This window comes from Ascaphus truei, chromosome 3, assembly GCF_040206685.1.
Source record: "Ascaphus truei isolate aAscTru1 chromosome 3, aAscTru1.hap1, whole genome shotgun sequence".
In the NCBI taxonomy this organism is placed as follows: Eukaryota; Metazoa; Chordata; class Amphibia; order Anura; family Ascaphidae; genus Ascaphus; species Ascaphus truei.
The window spans coordinates 169,684,552-169,711,023 of NC_134485.1; the positions used below are offsets into that span (position 1 = coordinate 169,684,552).

The 26,472-nt window shown below is 44.3% G+C and overlaps 1 protein-coding gene across 3 annotated transcripts in view; it reads left to right on the forward strand.

Annotated features, from left to right (window-relative positions):
- KDM6A (lysine demethylase 6A) overlaps positions 1-26,472 on the forward strand; it is a 224,068-nt gene that overhangs the window by 183,851 nt on the left and 13,745 nt on the right. For all 3 annotated transcript variants that reach the window (XM_075589737.1, XM_075589739.1, XM_075589740.1), the window contains 5 exons: positions 2,780-2,885; positions 3,682-3,887; positions 10,690-10,754; positions 11,417-11,491; positions 13,039-13,187. In XM_075589737.1, the coding sequence (XP_075445852.1) occupies positions 2,780-2,885; positions 3,682-3,887; positions 10,690-10,754; positions 11,417-11,491; positions 13,039-13,187 (601 nt within the window). The remainder of the gene's footprint in view (positions 1-2,779; positions 2,886-3,681; positions 3,888-10,689; positions 10,755-11,416; positions 11,492-13,038; positions 13,188-26,472) is intronic.

Consider the following 26,472-nt stretch of genomic DNA (forward strand, 5'->3'; position numbering starts at 1 on the left):
CACCCACCCATCTACCTGATATCTGGCGTCAAGTGATGCAGCGGGTTCAGGTGACACGACGTCACATGACCCCGCTGCGTCATTTGTCACTGCGTTACCATGGCGACGCCAAAGCCGTCGGAGAGAAAGTAAGTAAGATAGTTACAGAGGCCTCGCGCGTTCCCCCAGCATTTAATTTAAATGCCTTGGGGGAGAGCGTTGGACCTTTGCAACCAAAAAAATTCTAAGGGGGCGCTCTCTAAGGCAGTCATTTTCAACTAAACGTATTGTTTACATTGTTTTTCTCCACTCCGATTTACAGATGTAGCAGAGGTTATTGATCCCACGAGCACCTTATGGTAGTATATTCTGTGCTATTCAGCGTTATAACTGCAATTGAATCCCATAGAAAATCTGTGAGATTGTGTTATAACGTGATATGGTGTTACCAGTGGGAGCAAATAAGTCTGCTATGACTGTAGTTATTCATGTATTCATACGTTCTTTATTAATCAATGCTAAACAGGGTGTACATTATTTTGTACAGTGATAAGAAAAAGGGCAAATAGCATGAATATGAATTATTAAAAGTTATTTTTTGTGTGCAGTCCATTAATAAAACATTGAAAATGTAAGCCACAATTAATTTTACCAGTGCCTTTACTTTGACTATTCTTATAATGATCAGATACTTAATTGTAAAAATATCAGTATTAGTGTATATCCTTTTTTCATTTTAACAAGACATATGAAAGATAATTAAAGCTTTGTTGTCAGAGGGTCCAGCAATGCATTGCAGTCATTATACTTTTCTTCACTTTAAGAGCTAACAAAAGTAAATGTATTGTATAGTCCATTTTGCTAATTTTCTTAATTTATGCCCTCGACACCATATTCTGAAATGACCACTGAAAAGGAAAGATGTGGGTGTTATGGCAAAGGGTTTTTACATTATTACTCAACTACAGTTAGGTCCGGAAATAATTGGACACTGATACAAGTTTTGCTATTTCGGGTGTGTACCAAAATAAATTCAAGTTATAGTTAAATAATGAATATGGGCTTAAAGTGCAGTCTATCAGCTTTAATTTGAGGGTATTCACATCCAAATTAGAGGAAGGGTTTAGGAATTACATCTCTTTAATATGTAGCCCCCTCTTTTTCAAGGGACCAAAAGTAATTGGACAATTGACTCAAAAGCTGTTTCATGGACAGGTGTGGGCTATTCATTTATTTCATCATCAATTAAGCAGGTAAAAGGTCTGGAGTTGATTCCAGGTGTGGCATTCGCATTTGGAAGCTGTTGCTGTGAACCCACAACATGCAGTCAAAGGAGCTCTCAATACAAGTGAAACAGGGCATCCTTAGGCTGCAAACAAAAAAAAATCCATCAGAGAGATAGCAGGAACATTAGGAGTGGCCAAATCAACAGTTTGGTACATTCTGAGAAAAAAAGAACACACTGGTGAGCTCTGCAACACAAAGAGGCCTGGACGTCCACGGTGCAAACCATTCATAAGCCTCAAGAATAGGAAGGCCAGATTAGAATTTGCCAAACAATATCTAAAAAAGCCAGCCCAGTTCTGGAACAGCATTCTTAGGACAGATGAAACTAAGATCAACCTGTACCTGAATGATGGGAAGAAAAAAGTATGGAGAAGGCTTGGAACCGCTCATGATCCGAAGCATACCACATCATCTGTAAAACACGGTGGAGGCAGTGTGATGGCATGGACAGGCATGGCTTACAATGGCATTGGGTCACTAGTGTTTATTGATGATGAGACAGAAGACAGAATTGACCGCAGCTGGATGAATTCTGAAGTGTATATGGATATATTGTCTGCTCAGATTCAGCCAAATTCAGCAAAGTTGATTGGACAGAGCTTCACTTTACAGATGGACAATGACCCAAAACATACTGCGAAAGCAACCCAGGATTTTTTTACGGCAAAGAAGTGGAATATTCTGCAATGGCCAAGTGAATCACCTTATCTTAACCCGATGGAGCATGCATTTCACTTGCTGAAGACAAAACTTAAGGCAGAAAGACCCACGAACAAACAACAACTGAAGACAGCTGCAGTAAAGGCCTGGCAAAGCATCACAAAGGAGGAAAGCCAGCATTTGGTGATGTCCATGAGTTCCAGACTTCAAGCAGTCATTGCCTGTAAAGGGTTCTCGACAAAGTATTAAAAATGAACCTTTTGTTTATGATTGTGTTAATTTGTCCAATTACATCTGATCTCCTGAAATAAGGGGGCTGTGTATGAAAATGGTTGCAATTCCTAAACATTTCATACAATATTTTTGTTCAACCCCTTGAATTAAAGCTGAAAGTGTGCACTTCTATTGCATCTCGGTTGTTTAATTTCAAATCCATTGTGGTGGCGTACAGAGCCAAAATTATGAAAATTGTGTCAGTGCCCAATTATTTCCGGACCTAAGTGTATATGTTGCTAGGCAGACTGCACTGATAAGCAAACTATATTTCATTTTGCCAGCTGCTTGCCCATACATAATGTTTTTATTAGAGTTCTGCTCTGCTTATGTAGGAGGGGCTGGTCATCTGCTTACAGCATCTGCAGGATGCTGTAAGCACTGCCTTCTATGCCCTCTTCTGGTGAGACCGTGAACTGATGCCCAATATGGTAAAACATTGTACAGTATTTTTGAAATAAATGCTCTCCTTGGATGTCTGCTGTTGCTACGTTTTTACGCACTTCCCCCTTTTTGTTTAGTAGGGTTTAAAGAACAAGATGTTAATGTCACACCCTCATTATCATTGTTTATTTTGCAGTTGGAGAATAAGCGCGATGCTTTCTTTCCACCTCTACATCAGTTCTGCACCAATCCAAACAATCCTGTTACTGTCATACGTGGCCTTGCTGGAGCTCTAAAATTAGGTATTGTTTGAAATATCTAGTGGGAATCCCTTTTTTTTTCTTTTGGTTTTTGCCTTCTGCAATTTAACTTAGAACAGCAGTTTTATTTTGTTACTATGGATATTCCTGTATGTAAACATATATGTGCAAATTGTGTATTTAAAGCAGCAAGCCAATATATATATTTTTTTAATAAGAACCGTGGGTCTTCTAGCGCAGAACCGCCCATTTTTTCAGCCCTCTCCCCGTATACTTGCTGGTGCTGTTACCAGTTCTAAATTTCCTTGAAGGGGAAACAAAATGACCGCTAAATCTTGCGGGTCAAGCATGCCAATTAGAAGCCACAACATAATCAGCAACTTCCTTTTCTACAACCGTTTTTAAATTGCTTTCATAAACCGGGAAGTAAAATGCTAATAACTTCACTGCAAGTATCTCGTGAACCGTAGTCTTCTCAGAGTTGACCATATGCGCAGGTCAGCTCCAGAGTAACCCCCGCTTCATCCTGTTAAAAATCAAAGTGTTGTGTCTACTGTGCTAGTTCGAGTCTGGTGTACTATGTATCGCAAATGGACTTCATACAGTCGATCGTTTGCACATAAATCATTTTGTTGATGTCTACCTCCCCTTTCTGTCCCATCACTTTTCCTATCTTTACTGTCATCTGTACCTGACAGGTCCCCCCCCCCCCCCCATATAAGCTTGTAGACAATGGCAGTTTTATAGTTTGCATAACAAATACATTATTTCTTTTATGTCCATAATAAGAAACTTTGTCACCTTTTTTAAGACTCCATTTTTGTGTGTTTTTGTTTAGATCTAGGACTTTTTTCTACTAAGACACTGGTAGAAGCAAACAATGAACACCTAGTAGAAGTGAGGACGCAGTTATTACAACCTGCAGATGAAAACTGGGACCCCGCTGGAACAAAGAAAATTTGGCGTTGTGAAAGTAGTCGATCTCATACCACCATTGCAAAATATGCACAGTATCAGGCCGCTTCATTCCAGGAATCATTAAGAGTTAGTACCTATTCATTTTCTATTTGCTTGTATTGAGCTGTAAGTAATTCTATTGCTGCAGTTGTGTTTATGCAGAAGTTGACTGCATGTGCGGGGACCATGTTATATGGTTTTGAAGCAAAAGGTGGCACTGTGTGCTCATTTGCATGTCATTTCCCAGAATCCCTTGCAGTGGAAGCACTGTATGCTGGCTGATAATGGTGAAAGGCGGGGTTTGCTGACCTGTCTAAGACATGCAAATGAGCATACAGTAATATTTCCATTTGTTATATATATTTGTGTGTGTGTGTGTCTATGTGTGTGTGTGTGTGTGTATATATATATATATATATATATATATATATATATATATATACACACACACACACACACACACACACACACACATAGACATATATAGATATATATATACACACACAGTGTTCGACAAACCTATACATTTGCATGCTCGACAAATCACCAAAAAATCTACTCGCCAAACAAAAAAAATCTACTCGCCACCTAGTACCACACGTGTGCTGCTTGGGCCAATAGGAGCTCGCCACGATGTTAAATCCACTCGCCCGGAGCGTGCAAATGTATAGGTTTGTCGAACACTGTATATATATATATATATATATATTTGAGCTACTAAGTGTTTAAGAAGATAAGGAAAGAAGCAGATGTTGCCATATTTATAGATCTGCCTCGCTTTTTCTTTTTCAAACATCGTTTAAAGCAGCGGTGTGCAATCTTTCCACCGTGTGCCCCCCTTCCTGCTTCCCTCCCAGCTCGCGCCACACCTCCCTTACCTCCTCTCCGGCGTCCGCGTCGCCAAAGGTAAGTGAAGTTGAAGAGGCTTCACGCGATCCCCCGGCATTAATTTAAATGCCTTGGGGGAAGAGCGCAGGGCCTCTGCAACCACCGCGCCCCACCTGAACAATCTTGCGCTCCCTAGTTTGCGCTTTAAACAATAGACCAGAGGTTCTCAACTCCAGTCCTCAAATGTGGGGTGTGGGGGGGTGAGAGGGAGAGAATCCTTGTCAAGACGTATTTCCCAACTGCTTTTGGCAAGTGCTCAAACAAAAGGAAAAAGAAGGCACACACAACTCCTTTGGTGCAATAGCTTTAAACAATATCAAGAATATGTATGAGATGCTTCGGGCGTCTATATCACTAATCCATAAATCAGGTAAAGATCCGCTGGATTGCAAAAACGATAGACCAATTTCCCAAATTAACACTGATATCAAAATCTACGCCAAACTTCTGGCCAATCGACTGAGTCAGATCCTGCCCAGACTGATACATCCAGATCAAGTCGGTTTTATTAAAGGTAGACAAGCAGCGGATAACACCCGACGAATCATTGATCTGATGGAATTGGCTAATAGAGGAAAATCACAAAATATGATGTCTGGATGCGGAAAAAGCGTTCGACAGGATCGACTGGCCGTATCTAAGAGAGACGCTCGGAGCATTCGGATTCGGAGATAGTGAGTGAAGCGATCATGGCACTTTACTCAGGCCCTACTGCTAGGGTCATGTACCAGGGCTTTCCATCTGCCCAATTCCAAATTAAAAGCGGCTGAGACATGGGGTGCCCGTTATCCCCCCTCCTGTTTGCCCTGTGTATGGAACCCCTAGCAGCACAGATGCGTGGCTGTCCAGACATAGTAGGGGTAGATATTTGTTCACAATCCCACAAAGCAGCTCTATACGCTGATGATATTCTATTATTTCTATCACGGCCCCTCACCTCTCTGCCGAATCTCTTCTACTTGCTAGACAATTTAACTAAAATATCTGGATTCAAAATCAACTAATCTAAATCGGAAGCTCTTAACATCAGCCTTCCCACGGAGGTTGAGAAGCTATTAAAGCTTATTTTTGGTTTTAATTGGAAACAGAACCATATTAAATACCTGGGAGTCTACATTACCAGAGATGTAAGAGATATTTATAAAGCAAACTATCCTCCCTTAATTCGGTCCCTAAAAGCTGACATCTTAAAGTGGTCTTCCCAAAGAATCTCATGGATAGGAAGGATACAGAGTATCAAAATGAATCTTCTCCCCCGCATCCTTTACCTATTCCAAACGTTACCAGTGCCACTGAGACTGAAAGATTTGCTCTCGCTTCAGTCTGACATCTCCAAATTTATCTGGGGAGGCAAAAAACCGAGAGTAAACCAATTAACTATGAAACGACCCACGGCTGCAGGGGGCTTAGCGGTACCTTGCCTGTTGTCCTACTACAAAGCGGCGCAATTATGCCAAATTATCCAATGGCACTCCAGCCCTACATTGAAAAGATGGGTGGAACTAGAGGGGGCGGTTTGCGCTCCAATAGAGCTGAAGTCCCTAATTTGGCTCCCCAAAACAGCACGAGCAACGGCTGATATTCCGCTTTCCTCTATGACCAACTCCCTGTCCATATGGAATACGTCAAAGCACAAATACTCCCTAACCACTAAAAACTCCCTGATGTCCCCCCTATGGGGGAACTCCAACTTTGCTCCCGGACTGCGATGTAGCAGTACCTCAATTTGGGAAAAGGCGGGATACCTACGCCTTAGGGACCTGGAGGGAAATGGTACAAAAATTAAATCATTTGAACATATAAGATCCGAAAGAAACATCCCTCACTCTGAATTTTTTAGGTACTTTCAGGTCCGTGCATTTTATAACAAATCTGCCCCGTATCCAGTACTGACTAATTTCGAAAAACTCTGTCTGGCAGAATCAGACACATTGGGACTCACATCACAGTTATACGGAGAGGTGGTCGGTTCTATAAACCCGGCTCAGCGACACCCGAAATACAGAGTCCAGTGGGAATCAGACCTAGGAGAATCCCTGGAGGATGATGACTGGAATAATATCTATCTAGCTGCAGCCAAAAGCTCAATCTGTACTACGCTAAAGGAGAATGCATATAAGGTCCTAATGAGATGGTACCACACCCCACTAAAATTATCAAGGTATGTGCCAGGACTCTCCCCACTGTGCCCTCGACAGTGCGGAGAGTCGGCCGACCTGTTACATATGCTGTGGTCTTGCCCTCGGGTCGCCCCGCTTTGGGAAGAAATCCGAAATTGGACACAGAGGATCTAAGACCTCCCAATTCCCCTTGACCCGTGGTTGTTCTAACTGAACAGACCACTAGAGGGTCTCTCAAGAGCAAATAATAAACTAATTGGGCACCTTGCCCTAGCGACCCGATGCGAGATCGCAGCAGTATGGAAACTTAATGAGATCCCCTCCATCCCCAAGATTCGGAACAGGATTTGGCATGTCTGCCAGATGGAGACATTAACAAGCTTAGTTAATGACACTGCCAACAATTATCTAAAGATCTGGATACCCTGGCTGACCCAAACAGACATCCCCGGGGTGGAGCGTGCCACAATATGGCATTGATAGCTCTGGATGCATTCTCCTTTGAATGTTCCAACATCATCCCTACACAAAGTTCACTGTTAACATGAACAATAGGACAAGAAAAGTCCCAAGCAGAAGGGAATCTGAAACATATCCATTCAGGATGAGGTCTAGAAAGCCCAACCAAAACTGCAACTCTCTGAGATTCCCCTCCGCACCTAAAGACAGACCCGCCCATTCCAACCTAATACCCTCTCCCCCCCTTGTCACTCCCACCCCTCCTCACCCGGCAGCACGCTATACACAAGCTATGAATACGACAGCAGCCGAACTACCGTGGGCCGGGTGATGTCTCGGTTAGTCTTGTCCTGTCTTGTGTTGTCTTGTCATCTATAACGCAATGTACTTTTATTCTTTTATTATTATATAAATTAATTCGGATTTATATTTAACTTTATTTACATATGTTACTGCTGCGGTTTAATCTGTTCCTGTACTTTACATCAATAAAAATTTAAAGTTATAAAAAAAAAAAAGAATATGTATAAAGCGGCGCATGCTTATTTACTGAATATGTTTTGTAAAATAAATGGGCTATTTAAAATAAATGCGCTATTTAGAACACTTGTAGACTTTAATGATAAAAAATAACTTTCATATAGCGTTTTTCTCCCAATGGGATTCCAAGCGCTTCACAATTACAGTATAGTGCACGGTACGCAGCACACAGGAATTTGTACAGACACAGTCCCTGCCCAGATGAGCTTACAATCTGTTTTCTTGTGCCTGAGGCATAGATAGATAAAGTGACAAGAAGCTGACATGGTGAATTGAACCAGGTTCTTTACTCACTGAGCCACTCCTCCCTGTGCTCAAGTTTAGATTGTGTGGATTATGCAGATGGAAAGTGAAAAAGTGTAACACATACTGATTACTGTACATAAACATTCTGCATGCAGGAGTTTTTACGACCATTTTGGAAGATTCAAATGTACTGTTTTCTAACTTATGATTTTAACACTGCTTGATTAAGGAATGTACACATAAATGTACTGTAAGCTGAATAATGTAGCTTTCCTTAGTGTAAGGGTGATTTATCAAATGAATGAACTGATGTATAATTTGAATTGCTCTACATCACCTTTGTATTGTATTCTATGTCTTTATTTATATAGCGCCATTAATGTACATAGCGCTTCACAGTAGTAATACATGTGGTAATCAAATAATGAACAGATAATATAAATAACAGGTCATGGGAATAAGTGCTTCAGACATAAAAGTAATATTAAGGAAGAGGAGTCCCTGCCCCGAGGAGCTTACAGTCTAATTGGTAGGTAGGGAGAACGTACATAGACAGTAGGAGGGAGTTCTGGTAAGTGCGTCTGCAGGGGGCCAAGCTTTATGTATCGTGTTCAGAATATCCACAGTGCTATTCATATGCTTCTTTAAGCAAGTGGGTCTTAAAGGTGGATAGAGAGGGTGCTTGTCGGGTACTGAGGGGAAGGGCATTCCAGAGGTGTGGGGCAGTCAGTGAAAAAGGTTTAAGGCGGGAGATGACTTTAGATACAAAGGGGGTAGAAAGAAGACTTCCTTGAGAAGAACGCAAGAGTCTGGATGGTGCATAACGAGAAATTAGGGCTGAGATGTAAGGAGGGGCAGAAGAGTGTAAAGCTTTAAAAGTGAGTAGAAGAATGGAGTGAGAGATGCGGGATTTGATCGGAAGCCAGGAGAGGGATTTCATGAGGGGAGATGCTGAGACAGATCTAGGAAAGAGTAGAGTGATTCTGGCAGCAGCGTTTAGGATAGATTGTAGGGGAGACAGGTGAGAGGCAGGAAGGCCGGACAGCAGGAAGTTACAGTAATCAAGACGGGAGAGAATGAGGGCCTGAGTCAGAGTTTTAGCAGTCGAGCAACAGAGTAAAGGGAGTATCTTTGTTATATTGCGGAGGAAAAAGCGACAGGTTTTAGAAATGTTTTGAATGTAAGTGGCGAATGTGAGAGGAGTCGAGTGTGACCCCTAGGCAGCGTGCTTGGGCTACTAGGTGAATGATCGTAGTTCCAACAGTAATGTGGAAGGAGGTAGTAGGGCCAGGTTTGGAAGGAAGAGTGAGGAGCTCTGTTTTAGCCATGTGGAGTTTAAGGCGACTGAGGGCCATCCAGGATGATATAGCAGAGAGACATTCAGAAACTTTGGTTTGTACAGCAGGTGTAAGGTCAGGTGTTGAAAAGTATATTTGTGTGTCGTCAGCATAGAGGTGATAATTAAACCCAAAAGATGTTATTAGGTCACCTAGAGAGAGTGTGTACAGAGAAAAGAGAAGAGGTCCCAGGACAGAGCCCTGGGGTACCCCCACAGAGAGATCAATAGAGGAGGAGGAGGTGTTAGCAGAAGAGACACTGAAAGTACGATGGGAGAGGTAGGATGAGATCCAGGATAGAGCTTTGTTTCGAATACCAAGAGTATGGAGAATGTGAAGGAGAAGAGGGTGGTCCACGGTGTCAAATGCTGCAGAGAGGTCGAGTAATATGAGCAGAGCGTAATGACCTCTGTCTTTGGCAGCATGGAGATCGTCAGTTATTTTAGTGAGGGCTGTTTCCGTGGAGTGAGCAGTGCGGAAGCCAGATTGTAGAGGGTCTAGGAGAGAATAGGTGTTGAGAAAATGGAGCAAACGAAAGAATACAAGACGTTCAAGGAGGCAAAAGGCAGGAGGGAGACAGGTCGATAGTTAGAAAGACAGGTAGGGTCAAGCTTGCTGTTCTTGAGTAATGGTACGACTGTTGCATGTTTGAAGGAGGATGGAAAGGTTCCAGAGCAGAGGGAGGAGTTACAAATGTGTGTGAGCGTAGAGATTTTAGTAGGAGCAAGAGGTTTTAGGAGATGGGAGGGAATGGGGTCAAGAGGGCAAGTGGTAGAGGGAGAAGAGGCGATCAACAGCGACACATCCTCCTCTGAGACAGTGGAAAAAGAGTCAAGGATGGCAGGAGGAGAGTTAGGAAGAGGTGTAGGATGGGAGGAAGAAACAGAGGGGATGTTCTGCCGTATGTATTCCACCTTTTTTTTTAATGCATGGTCAGGAACATCATTACACAGTTTACTTTCTCCACAAGTAGTTCAGGCTGCTGTGGTTAGACATGGGGCAACCGTACACCATTGTTTTGGGGAAAGGGTACGCTGCATGGATACATTAATTTAACAAATTGCAAAAGGAAGAAAATTACTGAACACCCTAGTTTCCCCACTCCCCGCGCTCTCCCCCACAGCAATGATGAAACAGATTGCCGCTGCCGCCCTCCATGACGTCGCAGCGTCATGTGATGCTGCGTCGTCTTGACGTCTCAATGCCACCCAGGAGCCCCTTAAGGCGGAGTTTCACAGTCTACATACTTCAGGTTGCTGATTGCTGACCTTAAATGTCAACTAATTTGACTTTCCACAGGAAGAAAATGAGAAAAAAAGTCACCATAAGGACCACTCAGATAGCGAATCCACATCTTCAGACAAGTGAGTACAAATCTGTGTTATACTTTATTAGCCATATACAGGGCTCGACAAATTATAAAAAAATATGCCACTCGCCCTGGAAAAAAAAAGCACTCACCTTTTTTGCTACTGTAAAATTATCTTTTATTCCCACCCCCCACTCTCTCTCAACCCCTCCCTCTCACACCCCTTTCTTACCTGGCTTCGGTGGACAGTGGTGGCTAAAGACGGGAGAGGAAGCAGAAGCTGGCAGCGGATGAAGAGCATCACCTTTCCGCAAGGGCTCTAGATGGCGACCAGCGGCAGCAGGAGAACATTGAAATCCATGTGAGAGACAGCAAGAGAAAAGCCGGGTAGGAGCGCTCCCCTGCGGTCTGACCCGAAAGTCTTCAGTATAGTTACGGAAGACTTCCGGGTCAGACAGCAGGGGCGCCCTCCTACTCCGCTTTTCTCCTGCTGTCTCACATGGATTTCAATGTTTTCCTGCCGCGGCCCGCCATCTAGAGCCCCTTGTGACATGGTGATCCTCTTCTTCCTCTGCTAGCTTCTTCTGCTCCCGCCTTCAGCTGCCTCGCAAGCTGACAAAATCCACTCGGCCCGGGCGAGTTGGCGAGTAGATTTGTCGAGCACTGGCTATATACTTAAAAATACATATATAATTATTATTATTTTTTTCCCGCCAGTTCTGGTAGAAGGAGGAAAGGACCTTTCAAAACAATCAAGTTTGGGACCAATATTGATTTGTCTGATGAAAGAAAGTAAGAATCTAGTTATTTTTGTTTGGGGGTGGGTTATTTTCTTCTGGTGTAGGTATATTAAAGACAGAGTGCTGAGGTTATTTACAAATTTAAAGCCACAATCCTACTTAAAACAAAAATATTTTTGGAATGTTGTAAGCCAGGTGGTTTTTCTGAATTGATTGCATTATTTGCTCCAGGGACCTTCTGGTTTCTGTGATACTTACTGGTGTAGTTAATGGCGTTCTGCCAGGGCATTTAAAAGGCAACTGCAGCTTCCTATTGGCCTGGCCAAACCGGTGAGATATGGCAGTCATTCTGAACTCCTGAAAAGGGAGGAACACACTGATATCTACACAAGTAACTATGTTGGGAGCCTCGGGATCGCAGGAGCTGAAAATAATGTGTTTCAGTTCTGAAGCATCTCCTGGTTCAAATGCTGTTAAAAATACGCGTGTGTGCGTGTGCGTGTGCGTGTGCGTGTGTGTGTGTGTGTGTGTGTGTACATTATTATTACAAATCAGGTGTGATTTTTTTAAAGCTACAATCCGTGCTGCTAGTTTCTCTTTTTAACCTCCCTGAGCTTTTTTTTGTAGTTTTTCTGTGTGTTAACCAGGGGATGTCCCCAGAGTGTAACCGTTCTATTTTCACCCCCAAGTTCCCGATGTACTTGGCGGTGAAGGTACTACCATTTTGTCCCCACATGTCCCTAACAGGGGAAACAAAGTAGTTTCAATCTCCTGCATCACACGGGCCAATAAGAAGCCACAACGTCATCCATTGTTGCTTCCTATTTACGTCGGAATAAGGCAAATATAAAGAAAACATAAACGAGTGTTTCCATACAAATAAGGCACCTACATTTTAAATAAACATGGACAGCATATAAAAATACCATGTGACGCATTTACATATGACAGGTCTGCAACCCTGTCTTTCCCCATTCGGCTGCGCTTATAGTGCCGGCGACGCGACGTTGCACGAAAACAAATGTATTGTCGCCGTCGCGTGCGCTTATAGTAAGCCCGACGGCAGCAACGCGAAATTTGGAAGCCGGTCAAATTAGATTTTTCATAGGCTGTCGCCACGTGACAGCCTCTGAACCAGTCAATGACCTGGTCGCCGCAAAGCGAATTACAACTTTCGCTAGCAGTGACGTCGCCGTCAAGCGCACTATATGCGCGGCCTTATCATTTTGCAAACAGTGCTTCCAGTGCAGCCAGGGATTCTGGGTAATGACATGCAACTGAGCAGTGTGTCACTTTTACTTCTTATCCATTTTAACATCTAAATAAACATGCAATTCCCTGTATGAGCACACATTGACATTTTGAAAATGTAGCAGCTTACAGTATGTTGGCCAAATACATAAAGTACAATGCAGTAGCATGAAATGCTTGAGCTACCAGTATTTATCTTGTGCTATTTATTTTACAAATGCTGACCTTTACTTTCATAATCGCAAGTTATCCCATCCATTATTTAAACACTTGATAAATAATTTAGGATGTGTTCTATTGTCACTTATTAAAGATATAAACAGTTTACACCTTTTAATTTTGCTCTAGGTGGAAGCTGCAGCTCCATGAATTAACCAAACTTCCAGCTTTTGCACGTGTAGTTTCAGCCGGAAACCTCTTAAGTCATATTGGCCATACTATCCTAGGAATGAACACCGTGCAGCTATATATGAAGGTTCCAGGCAGCAGGACACCAGGTTTGTGTTGCAGTGTCAAGTGTAAATCAATTTAACTTGAAAGGTACACAATGCTGTTACAATAAGACGGATTTAGTAACTTTCCTGTTTTAGGTCCCATGAGCAGAGATGGATTAAAGTTGACTGCAGAAAAGAGCATAGTCTTTTCTCTGTCCAATATTAAAACAAATATTAGTTCAGGGATCTGCAACCTCTCAAGAAAGAACTATTTTATAAAAAAAAATGTCTTTCTCCAAAATATTCAGAGAGCCGCAACACATGCATGAATATTACACCCCCACAAACACATACATATACGGTGCACACACTAATAGGTATATAATGTATAAGGCTGAGGACCCGCTGCAGTCGGCGGCGCGCACGTCTCTCACCTGCCCATGATGTCCTACCGAGCCGGGCCCAGTCCCTCCTCACTGCAAGGCTCACTACGCGCTCTGACACATCAGCCAGCAGGGGGTGCAAGAAGATTGTGATCCCGAGCGGTGACGCGTCACGTGGTGCACTGGTGAGCCTATCAGCACTGGGGGCTGGAGCTGTCAGAGCTTCCCCCAACTCCAAAAGGTAGGGGGGGGGGAAGAAAGTGTGTGTGTTGTGTTTGTTTCGCACATCCATGGGGGGGGGGAATTAATAGCACTGTGAAGCCCGATCAATTTGCCCCCTTGTATCACCCCCAACCCCTCCCTCTCCTGCTGACACACAACCCCCTCCACCCCTCTCCCTGGGCTCAATGGCCGCGCCCCCCGACCCGTTTTGGCCGCGCCCCCACGCCAAAAAAAGTTCACTGCAGACCACAGATCGCGGTGCAGTGACTTGCACGCGCCGTCGGCAAGCAAGACAGCCGTGCGGGCGCGTGCAGCGGGTCCTCAGCCTAAGCATTAACATATGACAAAATACAGTTAGGTCTGAAAATAATTGGACACTGATGCAAGTTTTGTTATTTCGGCTGTGTACCAAAATAAATTCAAGTTACAGTTAAATAATGAATATGGGCTTAAAGTGCAGCCTATCTGCTTTAATTTGAGGGCATTCACATCCAAATTGGAGGAAGGGTTTAGGAATTACATCTCTTTAATATGTAGCCCCCTCTTTTTCAAGGGACCAAAAGTAATTGAACAATTGACTCAAAAGCTGTTTCATGGACAGGTGTGGGCTTTTCCTTCGTTATTCCATCATCAATTAAACAGGTAAAAGATCTGGAGTTGATTCCAGGTCTGACATTCGCATTTGGAAGCTGTTGCTGTGAACCCACAACATGCGGTCAAATGAGCTCTCAATGCAAGTGAAACAGGGCATCCTTAGGCTGCAAAAAAAAGAAAATCCATCAGAGAGATAGCAGGAACATTAGGAGTGGCCAAATCAACAGTTTGGTACATTCTGAGAATAAAAGAACGCACTGGTGAGCTCTGCAACCCAAAAAGGCCTGGATGTCCACAGAAGACAACAGTGGTGGATGGTCGTAGGATCTTTTCCATGGTAAAGAAAAATCTCTTCACAACATCCAGCCAAGTAAAGAACACTCTCCAGGAGGTAGGCATATCATTATCCAAGTCTACCATAAAGAGAAGACTTCACAAGAGCAAATACAGAGGGTTCACCACACGGTGCAAACCATTCATAAGCCTCAAGAATAGAAAGGCCAGATTAGACTTTGCCAAACAATATCTAAAAAAAGCCAGCCCAGTTCTTGACCAGCATTCTTTGGACAGTTGAAACTAAGATCAACCTGTACCTGAATGATGGGAAGAAAAAAGTATGGAGAAGGCTTGGAACGGCTCATGATCCGAAGCGTACCACATCATCTGTAAAACACGATGGAGGCAGTGTGATGGCATGGGCATGCATGGCTTACAATGGCACTGTGTCACTAGTGTTTATTGATGATGTGACAGAAGACAGAAGCAGCCGGATGAATTCTGTAGTGTGTAGGAATATATTGTCTGCTCAGATTCAGCCAAATTCAGTAAAGTTGATTGGACGGTGTTTCACTTTACAGATGGACAATGACCCAAAACATACTGCGAAAGCAACCCAGGTGTTTTTTAAGGCAAAGAAGTGGAATATTCTGCAATGGCCAAGTCAATCACCTGATCTCAACCCAATGGAGCATGCATTTCACTTGCTGAAGACAAAACTTAAGGCAGAAAGACCCACGAACAAACAACTGAAGACAGCTGCAGGAAAGGCCTGGCAAGGCATCACATAGGAGGAAACCCAGCGTTTGGTGATGTCCATGTGTTCCAGACTTAAAGCAGTCATTGCCTGCAAAGGATTCTCGACAAAAGTTTTAAAAATGAACATTTTATTTATGATTGTGTTAATTTGTCCAATTACATTTGAGCCCCTGAAATAAGGGGGCTGTGTATGAAAATGGTTGCAATTCCTAAACGTTTAATACAATATTTTTGTTCAACCCCTTGAATTAAAGCTGAAAGTGTGCACTTCTATTGCATCTCGGTTGTTTCATTTCAAATCCATTGTGGTGGAGTACAGAGCCAAAATTATGAAAATTGTGTCAGTGTCCAATTATTTCCAGACCTAACTGTATGTGGGGGAATAAAATGCATCTCACAATAATAAGTTCCTTTATTTAGTTTTTTTTTTCCATTGGTTTTCTGTTCATAGGTTTCATTCACACATACACAATATATGCATTCACTACCCTCCCCAAAAAACACCTACACGACCCTCCCCCACCCCCAAAATTCACACGCCTACTACCCCTCCCCTACTAACCCTCCACAAATAAACACATTATATATAATCATTTAGTTTATATCATTTGATATTCACTCTTGGTTGTCCTGGTATCATCTTTTGCTTTTGTGGGGCTGTAAGCTTTTCCTTTGTTTATTTTTGTTTTGTTTTATTTTTTTCACTTTTTTTTTACCTACCATAACTTAACCAAGTGTGGTGAAACCTATCCAAGCTTCATTTTGCAAAGCCAATACTGTCGCGGCCCCTTTAATCCTCCTGCTTACCCGTAAAAATGCGGGGATGTTCTCCGTTTGTCACGGAGTTTCCCGCGCGTTGGCCGCATCATCAGACAAGCGCTAATGGCGCTTTACATTGAAAGCGCCCGCGGCACGGGAAAACGGACGAAAAACCGCCGCATCTGCCCGCGTTTTTAAAAACCCAGCGGTGGCGGCCGCAGGAGGTTAAAGGCGGTTAAAGGCGACCGCCACTGTATAACCAACCCCACACTGTTGAGACCAATTAAGGTCGAAATGGCTGTCTGTGGGTGGGTTTACTGGCTATGCATCTTAACCCAGGCTGTGCTCAAAGCTGTGAAATGCAGCAAGCATAAGCTGACGGGACCATGTTATATTGTTTTGAAGCAAAAGGAAGCACTGTGTGCTGGGTGATAATGGTGAAAGGTCAGGGTTGCAGACCTGTCTAAGACATTCAAATGAGCATACAGTAATATTTCCATTTGATATATATATAAAATATATTTTAAAAATCAAACAGAAAAAAGAGAACAGGCGCACTCCTAGTGTATAAAGTAAAACCATTTTATAGGAATGAACAAAATGAAAAGTGCTCACTCAAATACAAAGCTAGAATTCAAGCTGTTATGAGAAAATCTCAAACTCCGACTCAGCTTTTGCTGTACTATCCAGTACACCACACTCACCGCAACCGGATGTGGAACCTGCACGCTGTGTTGCCTCCAATTCAGCTCCTCCGGCAACAGTAACGCCTCTATTATGTAGCCCGGCTCCCGTTTAGTACACGCTGGTACTTGCGGCAAAAGTCCTTTGCTTCGTCAGTCACAGTGTCTGCTTCAAAGCTTGTGCTTAATGTTATGGCACTTGCACTCTCAGATGGCACCCTACGTGTTTCGTCATCACGGTGTGAAGTCGTCCTGACGAAACACGTAGGGTGCCATCTGAGAGTGCAAGTGCCATAACATTAAGCACAAGCTTTGAAGCAGACACTGTGACTGACGAAGCAAAGGACTTTTGCAGCGTGTACTAGATGGGAGCCGGGCTGCATAGTGGAGGAGTTCCTGTTTCCGGGGGAGCTGAATGGGAAGCGACGCGTCGTGCAGGTTCCACATTGAGAGAGATGAAACGCGTAGGGTTTTTTGTTTGAGGACTGTTTTCAGAGGAGCCAGAAGTGTCATGGACCAAAGACCCCATAGTGGTGGAACTCCGGACCTCTCTTGTGACACTCAACCATGCGCTCGGATGTGGCTTTGTGTCATCCTTCGTCCATGAGGTCCAGGCCCGGCTTGTGTGTGTGTGTGTGTGTGTGTGTGTGTGTGTGTGTGTGTATATATATAATTCTGAAAATCTTGGTTGTGAGTCTCTGTAGACCATTTGATTGGTCCGTCGGTCGGTCCGCCCGCCCGCCCTCCCACGGCTCTCATTGGCCGGTGTCTCTTGCCGCCCCTGTATGTCCCGCCCCCCACGGCTCTCATTGGCCGGTGCGATCTAACCCAGGGCTCCCCAACCCCCAGGCACACTGCTGCTGCTGCCTGAGGTGAGGAAATGCTCACTGGTGGTGGTGGTGGTGTCGGCTGTTGCTGCTGGGGCGGAGGCTTAATTGAGACTGTGACTTTTTGCCCCCCACCCCCCCAGCTCCGTTTTTGACCCCCCCAGTTCCGTTTTTGACCCCCCCCAGCTCTGTTTTTGACCCCCCCAACACACACAGTGACAGACGCACACACACAGTGACAGACGCACGCACACACACAGTGACTTCCCCCCCCCGCCTTTCCCTCACCCCCCGCCCCATCCTTCCGCTCACGCCGTCTCCCGCTTCTGCCTTTCACCCACCCGCTCTCAACAGACACCTGCCACCTCTCACCCTCTCGACACACGCCTGCCGCCTCCCGCCCGATCGCACTGATATCACTGACCAGCCGTCGCACCCACCCGCCACTTCATATCCACCCGCCACACTCACACCCCTACGCACCGACATCACTGACCAGCCGCCGCCCGCACTCACCAGAAACCAGACGCCTCACACCCTAGCGGGACACACACCCACAGCCAGCACTCACTACCCACTCGCCAACCGTACTGAATACCCACCCGCTGCCTCACGCCCACTCACACCCTAGCGGGACACACACCTCACATTTTACATAATTTATGTCGCCAAAATATACATTGTACTGTGGTGTCTTTACAATAAACCATTTTAAAACAACAACATCGTATTACATTTTCTTCCATGTTTCTTTTCCACATTATTATACAACCTTTCCACCAAATAGTCATCCTATTGTTCCCCTATTTATACATAATACTACCTATTACGGATTTACATCCCGGGCAACGCCGGGTATATCAGCTAGTATACAATAAAGATCCGTCATTTCTTAAGATTGTTGGTCTGGAACACCAGCACCATAGTGTAGGGAGGTTTTTGTTCTCCTTGGTTCCCTGTTTGGTTTGCTTCTTCCTGATACGGAGTATGTCACACTCTTTAGCTATGATATCATATACATCTTGATATTTATATTATAGTATTTATTTTTACTATGGTATTTATAATTTTCACATATCATTTTATGTATGATTAATTTAATTATATATTTATATATTCTTTGCACGCTGTTTTAATGATATGGATTTCTTACACAAAAAAACAATATTTACATCATTAACTTATATATATGGAATATTCAAGTTTTGTTGGGTAGCAGTCCTTCTCATCAATTTGGATGTATTTAATTGTATGTTACATCTATTATTCTTTAGTTTGTCTGGTATCGTCCTGTCCTGTATCTGATAGATTGTCAGTCTCAGGTATCCACATTCTTTATATCCCTAGTTAATTGCTTGAGTTATCTGGGTACTCCTATTAAATCTAGTGATTTATCTACTGATATATTGATTCTATATATATTACTGTTTGTCTCCTAGTGCAATATATTGTTTTGTTATGATGTTTTGAAGCATATTGTGTATTTTTAATATGTATAACTTTGATTAATCTTGTCTAGTTCGGCTGCCTGTTGCTTTTCCTTTGTTGTATACATGTTGCTTAGCAACACGGGTATTTAAACCTCCACTATTGGCTATCTGACTATCCTTTGAAAAAGTCACTGCTGTGTGACGAAACTCATTAGAACGTTGGAGCTCACACTACGTCATCCCACAGGAGTCTTTTGGTCTAGACAGACTCGTAGGGCATGCTAAAGACAAAAGGATTTTCCAGCAGGTAGTCTGAGAAAGCACCTTAGCTGCATCATGCCACCTCCAGGGGTTAATAAACAGCTGACTGGATCCCTGTGCTCAAGCTGTGAGCTTGCCATCTGAGGAAGTTGGACCCCTATCAGTCACGTTGGCGGTGATTATTATTTTCAAAATTGCTGTTTTTATTACACTTGTTTCTCCCCCCCCCCCCCCCCCTTGTCCATCCCCCTTGATTTGAATAAATGCACAAATAAATTTATACGCTATGGAGTGTGCACTTTTTATTTATTTATTTTTATATATATATATATATATATATATACATGTAGAGGTATCAGTATTTTTTATATATGCTTGTCACGAGAGAATAGCACATATATACAATAACCGGGCCAGATTGAACAAGACTAGGATATAGTAAACTGAATGAGTTTATTTCCTATGAGCAGAACAGACAATACATCAAGCAAATAACATTACAGAAATATTTACACTTACTGAGGTTGGACAAGGAGATATTCAGCCGAATAGCAGCTCCTTAGTTGTTATAGGTCACAACAAGCACGACAAAACGACAGCAACACATATATATATATATATATATATATATATATATATATATATATATATATATATATATATATATATATATATATATATACACACACACACAGTGGTGTGAAAAAGAAAGTACACCCTGTTTGAATTCTATGGTTTTACATATCAGGACATAATAGCAATCATCTGTTCCTTAGCAGGTCCCTTAGGTAAATACGACCTCAGATGAACAACCTCCTGTGAGCCTAACAGGTAAAGCACCACACCTGGTAACATATAGGTTCCTCCTCACATTCACTCTATCTGCGATTGGAGGTGGGGAAATACCCGTTACATATATATATATATATATATATATATATATATATATATATATATATATATATATGTCATGTGAAAAAGAAAGTACACCCTCTTTGAATTCCATGGTTTTACATATCAGGACATAATAACAATCTGTTCCTTAGCAGGTCTTAAAATTAGGTAAATACAACCTCAGCTGAACAACAACACATGACATATTACACTGTCATGATTTATTTAACAAAAATAAAGCCAAAATGGAGAAGCCATGTGTGAAAAACTAAGTATACCTTATGATTCAATAGCCTGTAGAACCACCTTTAGCAGCAATAACTTGAATTAATCGTTTTCTTTATGACATTTTCAGTCTCTCACATCGTTGTTGAGGAATTTTGGCCCACTCTTCTTTACAACGTTTCTTCAGTTCATTGATTTTTGCACAGCTCTCTTAAGGTCAAGCCACAGCATTTCAATCAGGTTGAGGTCTGTACTTTGACTGGGCCATTGCAACACCTTGATTCTTTTCTTTTTCAGCCATTCTGTTGTAGATTTGCTGGTGTGCTTGGGATCATTGTCCTATTGCATGACCCAATTTCGGGCAAGCTTTAGCTGTCGGACAGATGGCCTCACATTTGACTCTAGAATACTTTGGTATACAGAGGAGTTCATGGTCGACTCAATGACTGCAAGCTTCCCAGGTCCTGTGGCTGCAAAACAAGCCCAAATCATCACCCATCCACCACCGTGCTTGACAGTTGGTATGAGGTGTTTGTGCTGATATGCTGTGTTTGGTTTTCGCCAAACGTGGCGCTGTGCATTATGGCCAAACATCTCCACTTTGGTCTCGTCTGTCCAAAGGACATTGTTCCAGAAGTCTTGTGGTTTGTTCAGGTGCAACTTTGCAAACCTAAGCCGTGCTGCCATGTTACTTTTGAGGGAGAAGAGGCTTTCTCCTGGCAACCCTTCCAAACAAACCATACTTGTAAGGGTGTTCTTAGTTTTTCACACATAACTTCTCCATTTTGGCTTTCTTTTTGTTAAATAAATCATGACACGGTTTAATATGTCATGTGTTGTTGTTCATCTGAGGTTGTATTTACCTAATTTTAAGACCTGCTAAGGAACAGATGATTGTTATTATGTCCTGATATGTAAAACCATAGAATTCAAAGAGGGTGTACTTTCTTTTTCACACAACTGTACATGGGAAAGAAGTCGTTTCTGAGGCTCCTTAGCCAAAAATACGTTGCCTCTTCTGCTGAATGTAAAATGGGAGTGTGTGTGTGTGTGTGTGTGTGTGTGTGTGTGTGTGTGTGTGTGTGTGTGTGTGTGTGTGTGTGTGTGTGTGTGTGTGTGTGTGTGTGTGTGTGTATACATACAAAAGACTGCGCCTTTGGTGTCTAAAACTGCAATTATATGATATATAGATGTGATAATACTGCTGCGGCCGAGTTTATTCGAGCATTTGCCCGTTCTCGGCCGCAGCAGTAACCTGGCGCGCGCCGGAGGGTGCCGGGCGCGCGCCGAAGCCTCGGAGGAGAGGCCCGCCGATCGGGGCTTCCCCCTCTCCTCACCGGGTCCGCCGGGTCCCCCGGAACGTCCCGCCGCCGTCCTCACATCCGCGCGACACCAGGGCTCACTCGGGGAGCCCTGGGCACGCGTACAGGCGGCACAGGCACCCGATGACGCGTGACCGCGCATCGGTGATGCGCGGCACGCTGAGGGAGTGCGGCTCGCAAGCCGGGACATATCCCGGCTTGCGGAATGAGCCGTACTCGAATAAAGTGTGCCGCCTGTGTATAAGCCCCTATGTATGGGCCACCAATAAATGAATATACAAAAAATGATATAGCAACTATAAAATAAATGATCTACAAATATAAATAAAATCCTAAATATAAATTACCAATCTATTGCTAGTGACTAAAAATACAAATAATATTAAAAATGAATAAAAAATGATTAGCACGTAATTGGAAAAAACAGTATAAATGTCAATTAAGAGTCCAATAGACCATAAGTGGATAATCCTTGTGTGATGAATTCAGATAGATGGTAGCACTCTATTCAGGATACTGGCAGCCTTCTACATGGAACCAAAAACCTCCCAGTAGATCTATGAAAAACGTAAAAAAAGAAAGCTCCAGCACTTTATTTATTTTCCCCCCCCCGTTTTTATATATATATATATATATATATATATATATATATATATATATATATATATATATATATAAAGGGAAAAAAAGTGCTGGTGCTTTCTTTTTTTACATACATACATACCCCGCATTAACGTACGCAATGGGACCGGAGAATGTATGTAAAGCGAAAATGTACTTAAAGTGAAGCACTACCTTTTTCCCACTTATCGATGCATGTACTGTACTGCAATCGTCATATACCTGCATAACTGATGTAAATAACGCATTTGTAACAGGCTCTATAGTCTCCCCGCTTGCGCACAGCTTCAGTACAGGTCGGGAGGCGGTATTGCTGTTCAGGACGTGCTGACAGGCGCATGCGTAAGCTGCGGTTTGCCTATTGGGCGATATGTCCTTACTCGCGAGTGTACTTAAAGTGAGTGTCCTTAATCCGGGGTATGCCTGTATATATAGATATTTATATATATATATATATATATATATTTCTCAAACCGTTGTATGCGTGTCTGTTTGTCCTGTGTCTCCCTGTGTCTAGGGGCAATCGCATAGGACCTTTGGCCCGTCACTCCGCCTCAGGCCAATGAGATTGCTCCCTTGGCCCGCCCGCCCCACTCTCATTGGCCTGAGGCGGAGTGATGGGCCAAAGGGGACACACACACACACACTCTCTCTCCCCCCCTCTGTCCCCCCCCCCCCCCCCATCACGTGCGCCGCCCTGCACCGTCTCCCGGACGGAGGGGAAGCGCGGCACGGCCCTCCTAACCCAGCCGCCAATGCTCCCTTACCTCCCCGGCGCTCCCTTACCTCCCCGGCGCTACCTTACCTCCCCGGCCGCTGGGGGGCCAAGCAGCCTCCTCGGATCTGCGTCAGTCCCACTCTCCACCACCTCTCACTCCAGTCGTGTGTGTGTGTGTGGAGAGGGACATTTTACTCCTGCCAACAATTTGTGCCTCACTTTCACCCCTACCCCTGTCCTTCACCCCCCCCTACCCCTGCCCTTCACCCCCCTTCCCCTGCCCTTCACCCCTGCCCTTCACCCACCCCCCTGCCCTTCACCCCCCCTACCCCTGCCCTTCACCCCCCCTCCCTACCCCTGCCCTTCACCCCCCCCACCCCTGCCCTTCACCCCCCCTAGCCCTGCCCTTCACACCCCCTACCCCTGCCCTTCACACACCCCTACCCCTGCCCTTCACACACCCCACCCCTGCCCTTCACCCCCCCACCCCTGCCCTTCACCCCCCCACCCCTGCCCTTCACCCCCCCTACCCCTGCTCTTCACACCCCCCTACCCCTGCCCTTCAGCCCCCCCCACCCCTGCCCTTCAGCCCCCCCCACCCCTGCCCTTCACCCCACCCCTGCCCTTCACCCCCACCCCTGCCCTTCACACACCCCCACCCCTGCCCTTCACCCCCCACCACCACTGCCCTTCAACCCCCCTACCCCTGCCCTTCAACATATGATATTCTAATACTTGTAGTCATATTCCTTGTTATAAAAACAGTTGATTGGATGTTGTTGTTTCTAAAGTCATATTTCACTTCCATCATTAGATTTACCGGATATAACATCATTACAATACAATATCACTTGAAATGATCCTGCAAAGCTATTAATTGCTCCCTCTAGTGGAAATAAATTTCTTAGTGCTATTTTCCATATATAAAGAAGTGTATATTTATATATGCACTGTACATACAATATATTAACAAATATTTTAAAAATGATTTCATAGATTGCAACATAAGTTACAGATGGCTCCATCTAGGCAAATAAATGGAAACTGCTTGATGCTAATTTTCACACGTAAAGAATCTGCATATACACTGTACATACGGTATATTAATAAAAAGCTTATAATATCATATAAGGAAATAAAGCATCTAATTCTTTCATAGACCATGGTTTAGTTATAAAATATTGCTCTAGAGCAAACATCAAGACAAAATAGCACAAATCCATGACGGAATCTAAATGATAGGGATACATAAAACAAAACATATATTATTATATAAATGTCTCCTAACCCCTTCCAAATTTCTGCTTCATTAAATGAAAGCAGCAAGGTCTATATCTACATTTAGGCCACAGGGTGTCGGTGTTCCCAATTTGTAGATCCAATATGTCTCTTTATTTGCCAATTTAATAAGTTCTCTGGTACACTTTCTATGGCCCTATAAATCAGTCCTGAAGTATCTTTATTATGAACCGTAGCAAAATGCTTGGATACATTATGGGTAAGTACACCACTCCTGATGTTGCCCATGTGCTCCATTATGCGGACCCTCGGTGGTCTACTGCTACGTCCCACATACTGGAGTCCACATGGGCACTGGAGGAGGTAGACCACAAATGTGGTAGGACAATTGAAAAACTGATTAGTTTTAAAGGCCTCTCCTGTAGTTTTAGAATTAAAATGTATTATTTCTTGCGATCCTTGCTTGCATGCTTTACATCAGGGCTGCACAACATACGGCCCCCCTGGCCTCTCTGTGTGGCCCGCGGTGACTCCGGCCGGGCACCAGTTAATTAATTAAATAAAAAAAAATTTAAATGGCGGCGATTCATCCCCCTCCCCTCCTCCAGCGCTCCCCCCTACCTCCCCCCCCCCCCCCCGGGTTTTGCAGTGCGCGGGGGCAGAAGCAGCATGAGGAGGATGCAGGATGCCGGGGAGGTCAGAGCATGCTGGGAGCGGGGCTTAGTTCCGGGGAGAGAGGATGTGCTGATCTACAAGAGGTAGAGGTGTGTGTGTGTGTGTGTGTGTGTGTGTGTGTGTGTGTGTGTGTGTGTGTGTGTGTGTGTGTGTGTGTGTGTGTGTGTGAAAAATGGGCTGGTGGGGGGTGGGGGTGAAAAACGGGCTGGTGCGGGGGGGTGAAAAACGGGCTGGTGCAGAGGTGGGGGGTGGGCTGCTGACATGTGAGGGGGGGTGCTGACATGTGAGGGGGAGTGGGCTGCTGACATGTGAGGGGGGTGGGCTGCTGACATGTGAGGGGGGGTGGGCTGCTGACATGTGAGGTGCAGGGGGGGGAAGTGATGGTAGGTGCAGATGGTGTATGATGTGAGTTGCAGGGGGGGGGAGTGTCATATTGAGGGGAGGGAGAGAGAGAGTGTCATATTGAGGGGAGGGGGAGAGAGTGTCATATTGAGGGGAGGGGGAGAGTGTCATATTGAGGGGAGGGGGAGAGTGTCATATTGAGAGGAGGGGGAGAGGGTGTGATTTAGGGGAGGGGGAGAGTGTGTCATATTGAGGGGAGGGGGAGAGTGTCATATTGAGGGGAGGGGGAGAGAGTGTCATATTGAGTGGAGGGGGGGAGAGTGTCATATTGAGGGGAGGGGGAGAGAGTCATATTGAGAGGAGGGGGAGAGGGTGTGATTTAGGGGAGGGGGAGAGTGTCATATTGAGGGGAGGGGGAGAGTGTCATATTGAGGGGAGGGGGAGAGAGTGTCATATTGAGGGGAGGGGGAGAGAGTCATATTGAGGGGAGGGGGAGAGTGTGTCATATTGAGGGGAGGGGGAGAGTGTCATTGAGAGGAGGGGGAGAGGGTGTGATTTAGGGGAGGGGGAGAGAGTGTTATATTGAGGGAAGAGAGACATGGGGGGATGCTGACATGGGATGCTGACTTGGGGGGGGGGGCTGCTGACATGGAATGGGCTGGGGGGATGTGGAGGGGGTATTGTGTTTTTGATGTGGAGGGTGGTATTGTGTGGGTGAGGGGGAGAGATGGGGGTATGAGGATGATGATGATGGAGAGGTGCTGGAGGAGAGATGATGATGATGATTTAACCCGTGCGGCCCAAATTTTTATTCCTTGGAGCAGTTCGACCCTTCTCACTTTACGAGTTGGGCAGGCCTGCTTTACATGAAAAGCATTTTAAAAAAACAATGGGTATTGGCAGCCAAAGTAGAGGATTAGTCTTCTTACTGCTCCTAAAAGTACTCGGTGCTAGCTTATTTTTTATATTTGAAGCCCTTCTATACATTACCCTTGGTTGTGGGGGAATATTATCCTTCAAAAGGATATGCCAGTGCTTACGTAGCACTGCTTGTAACCCTTCATGATGAAAAAGGCAACAAGAAACCTCCACCGTATTGCATATACCAAATAAAAAGA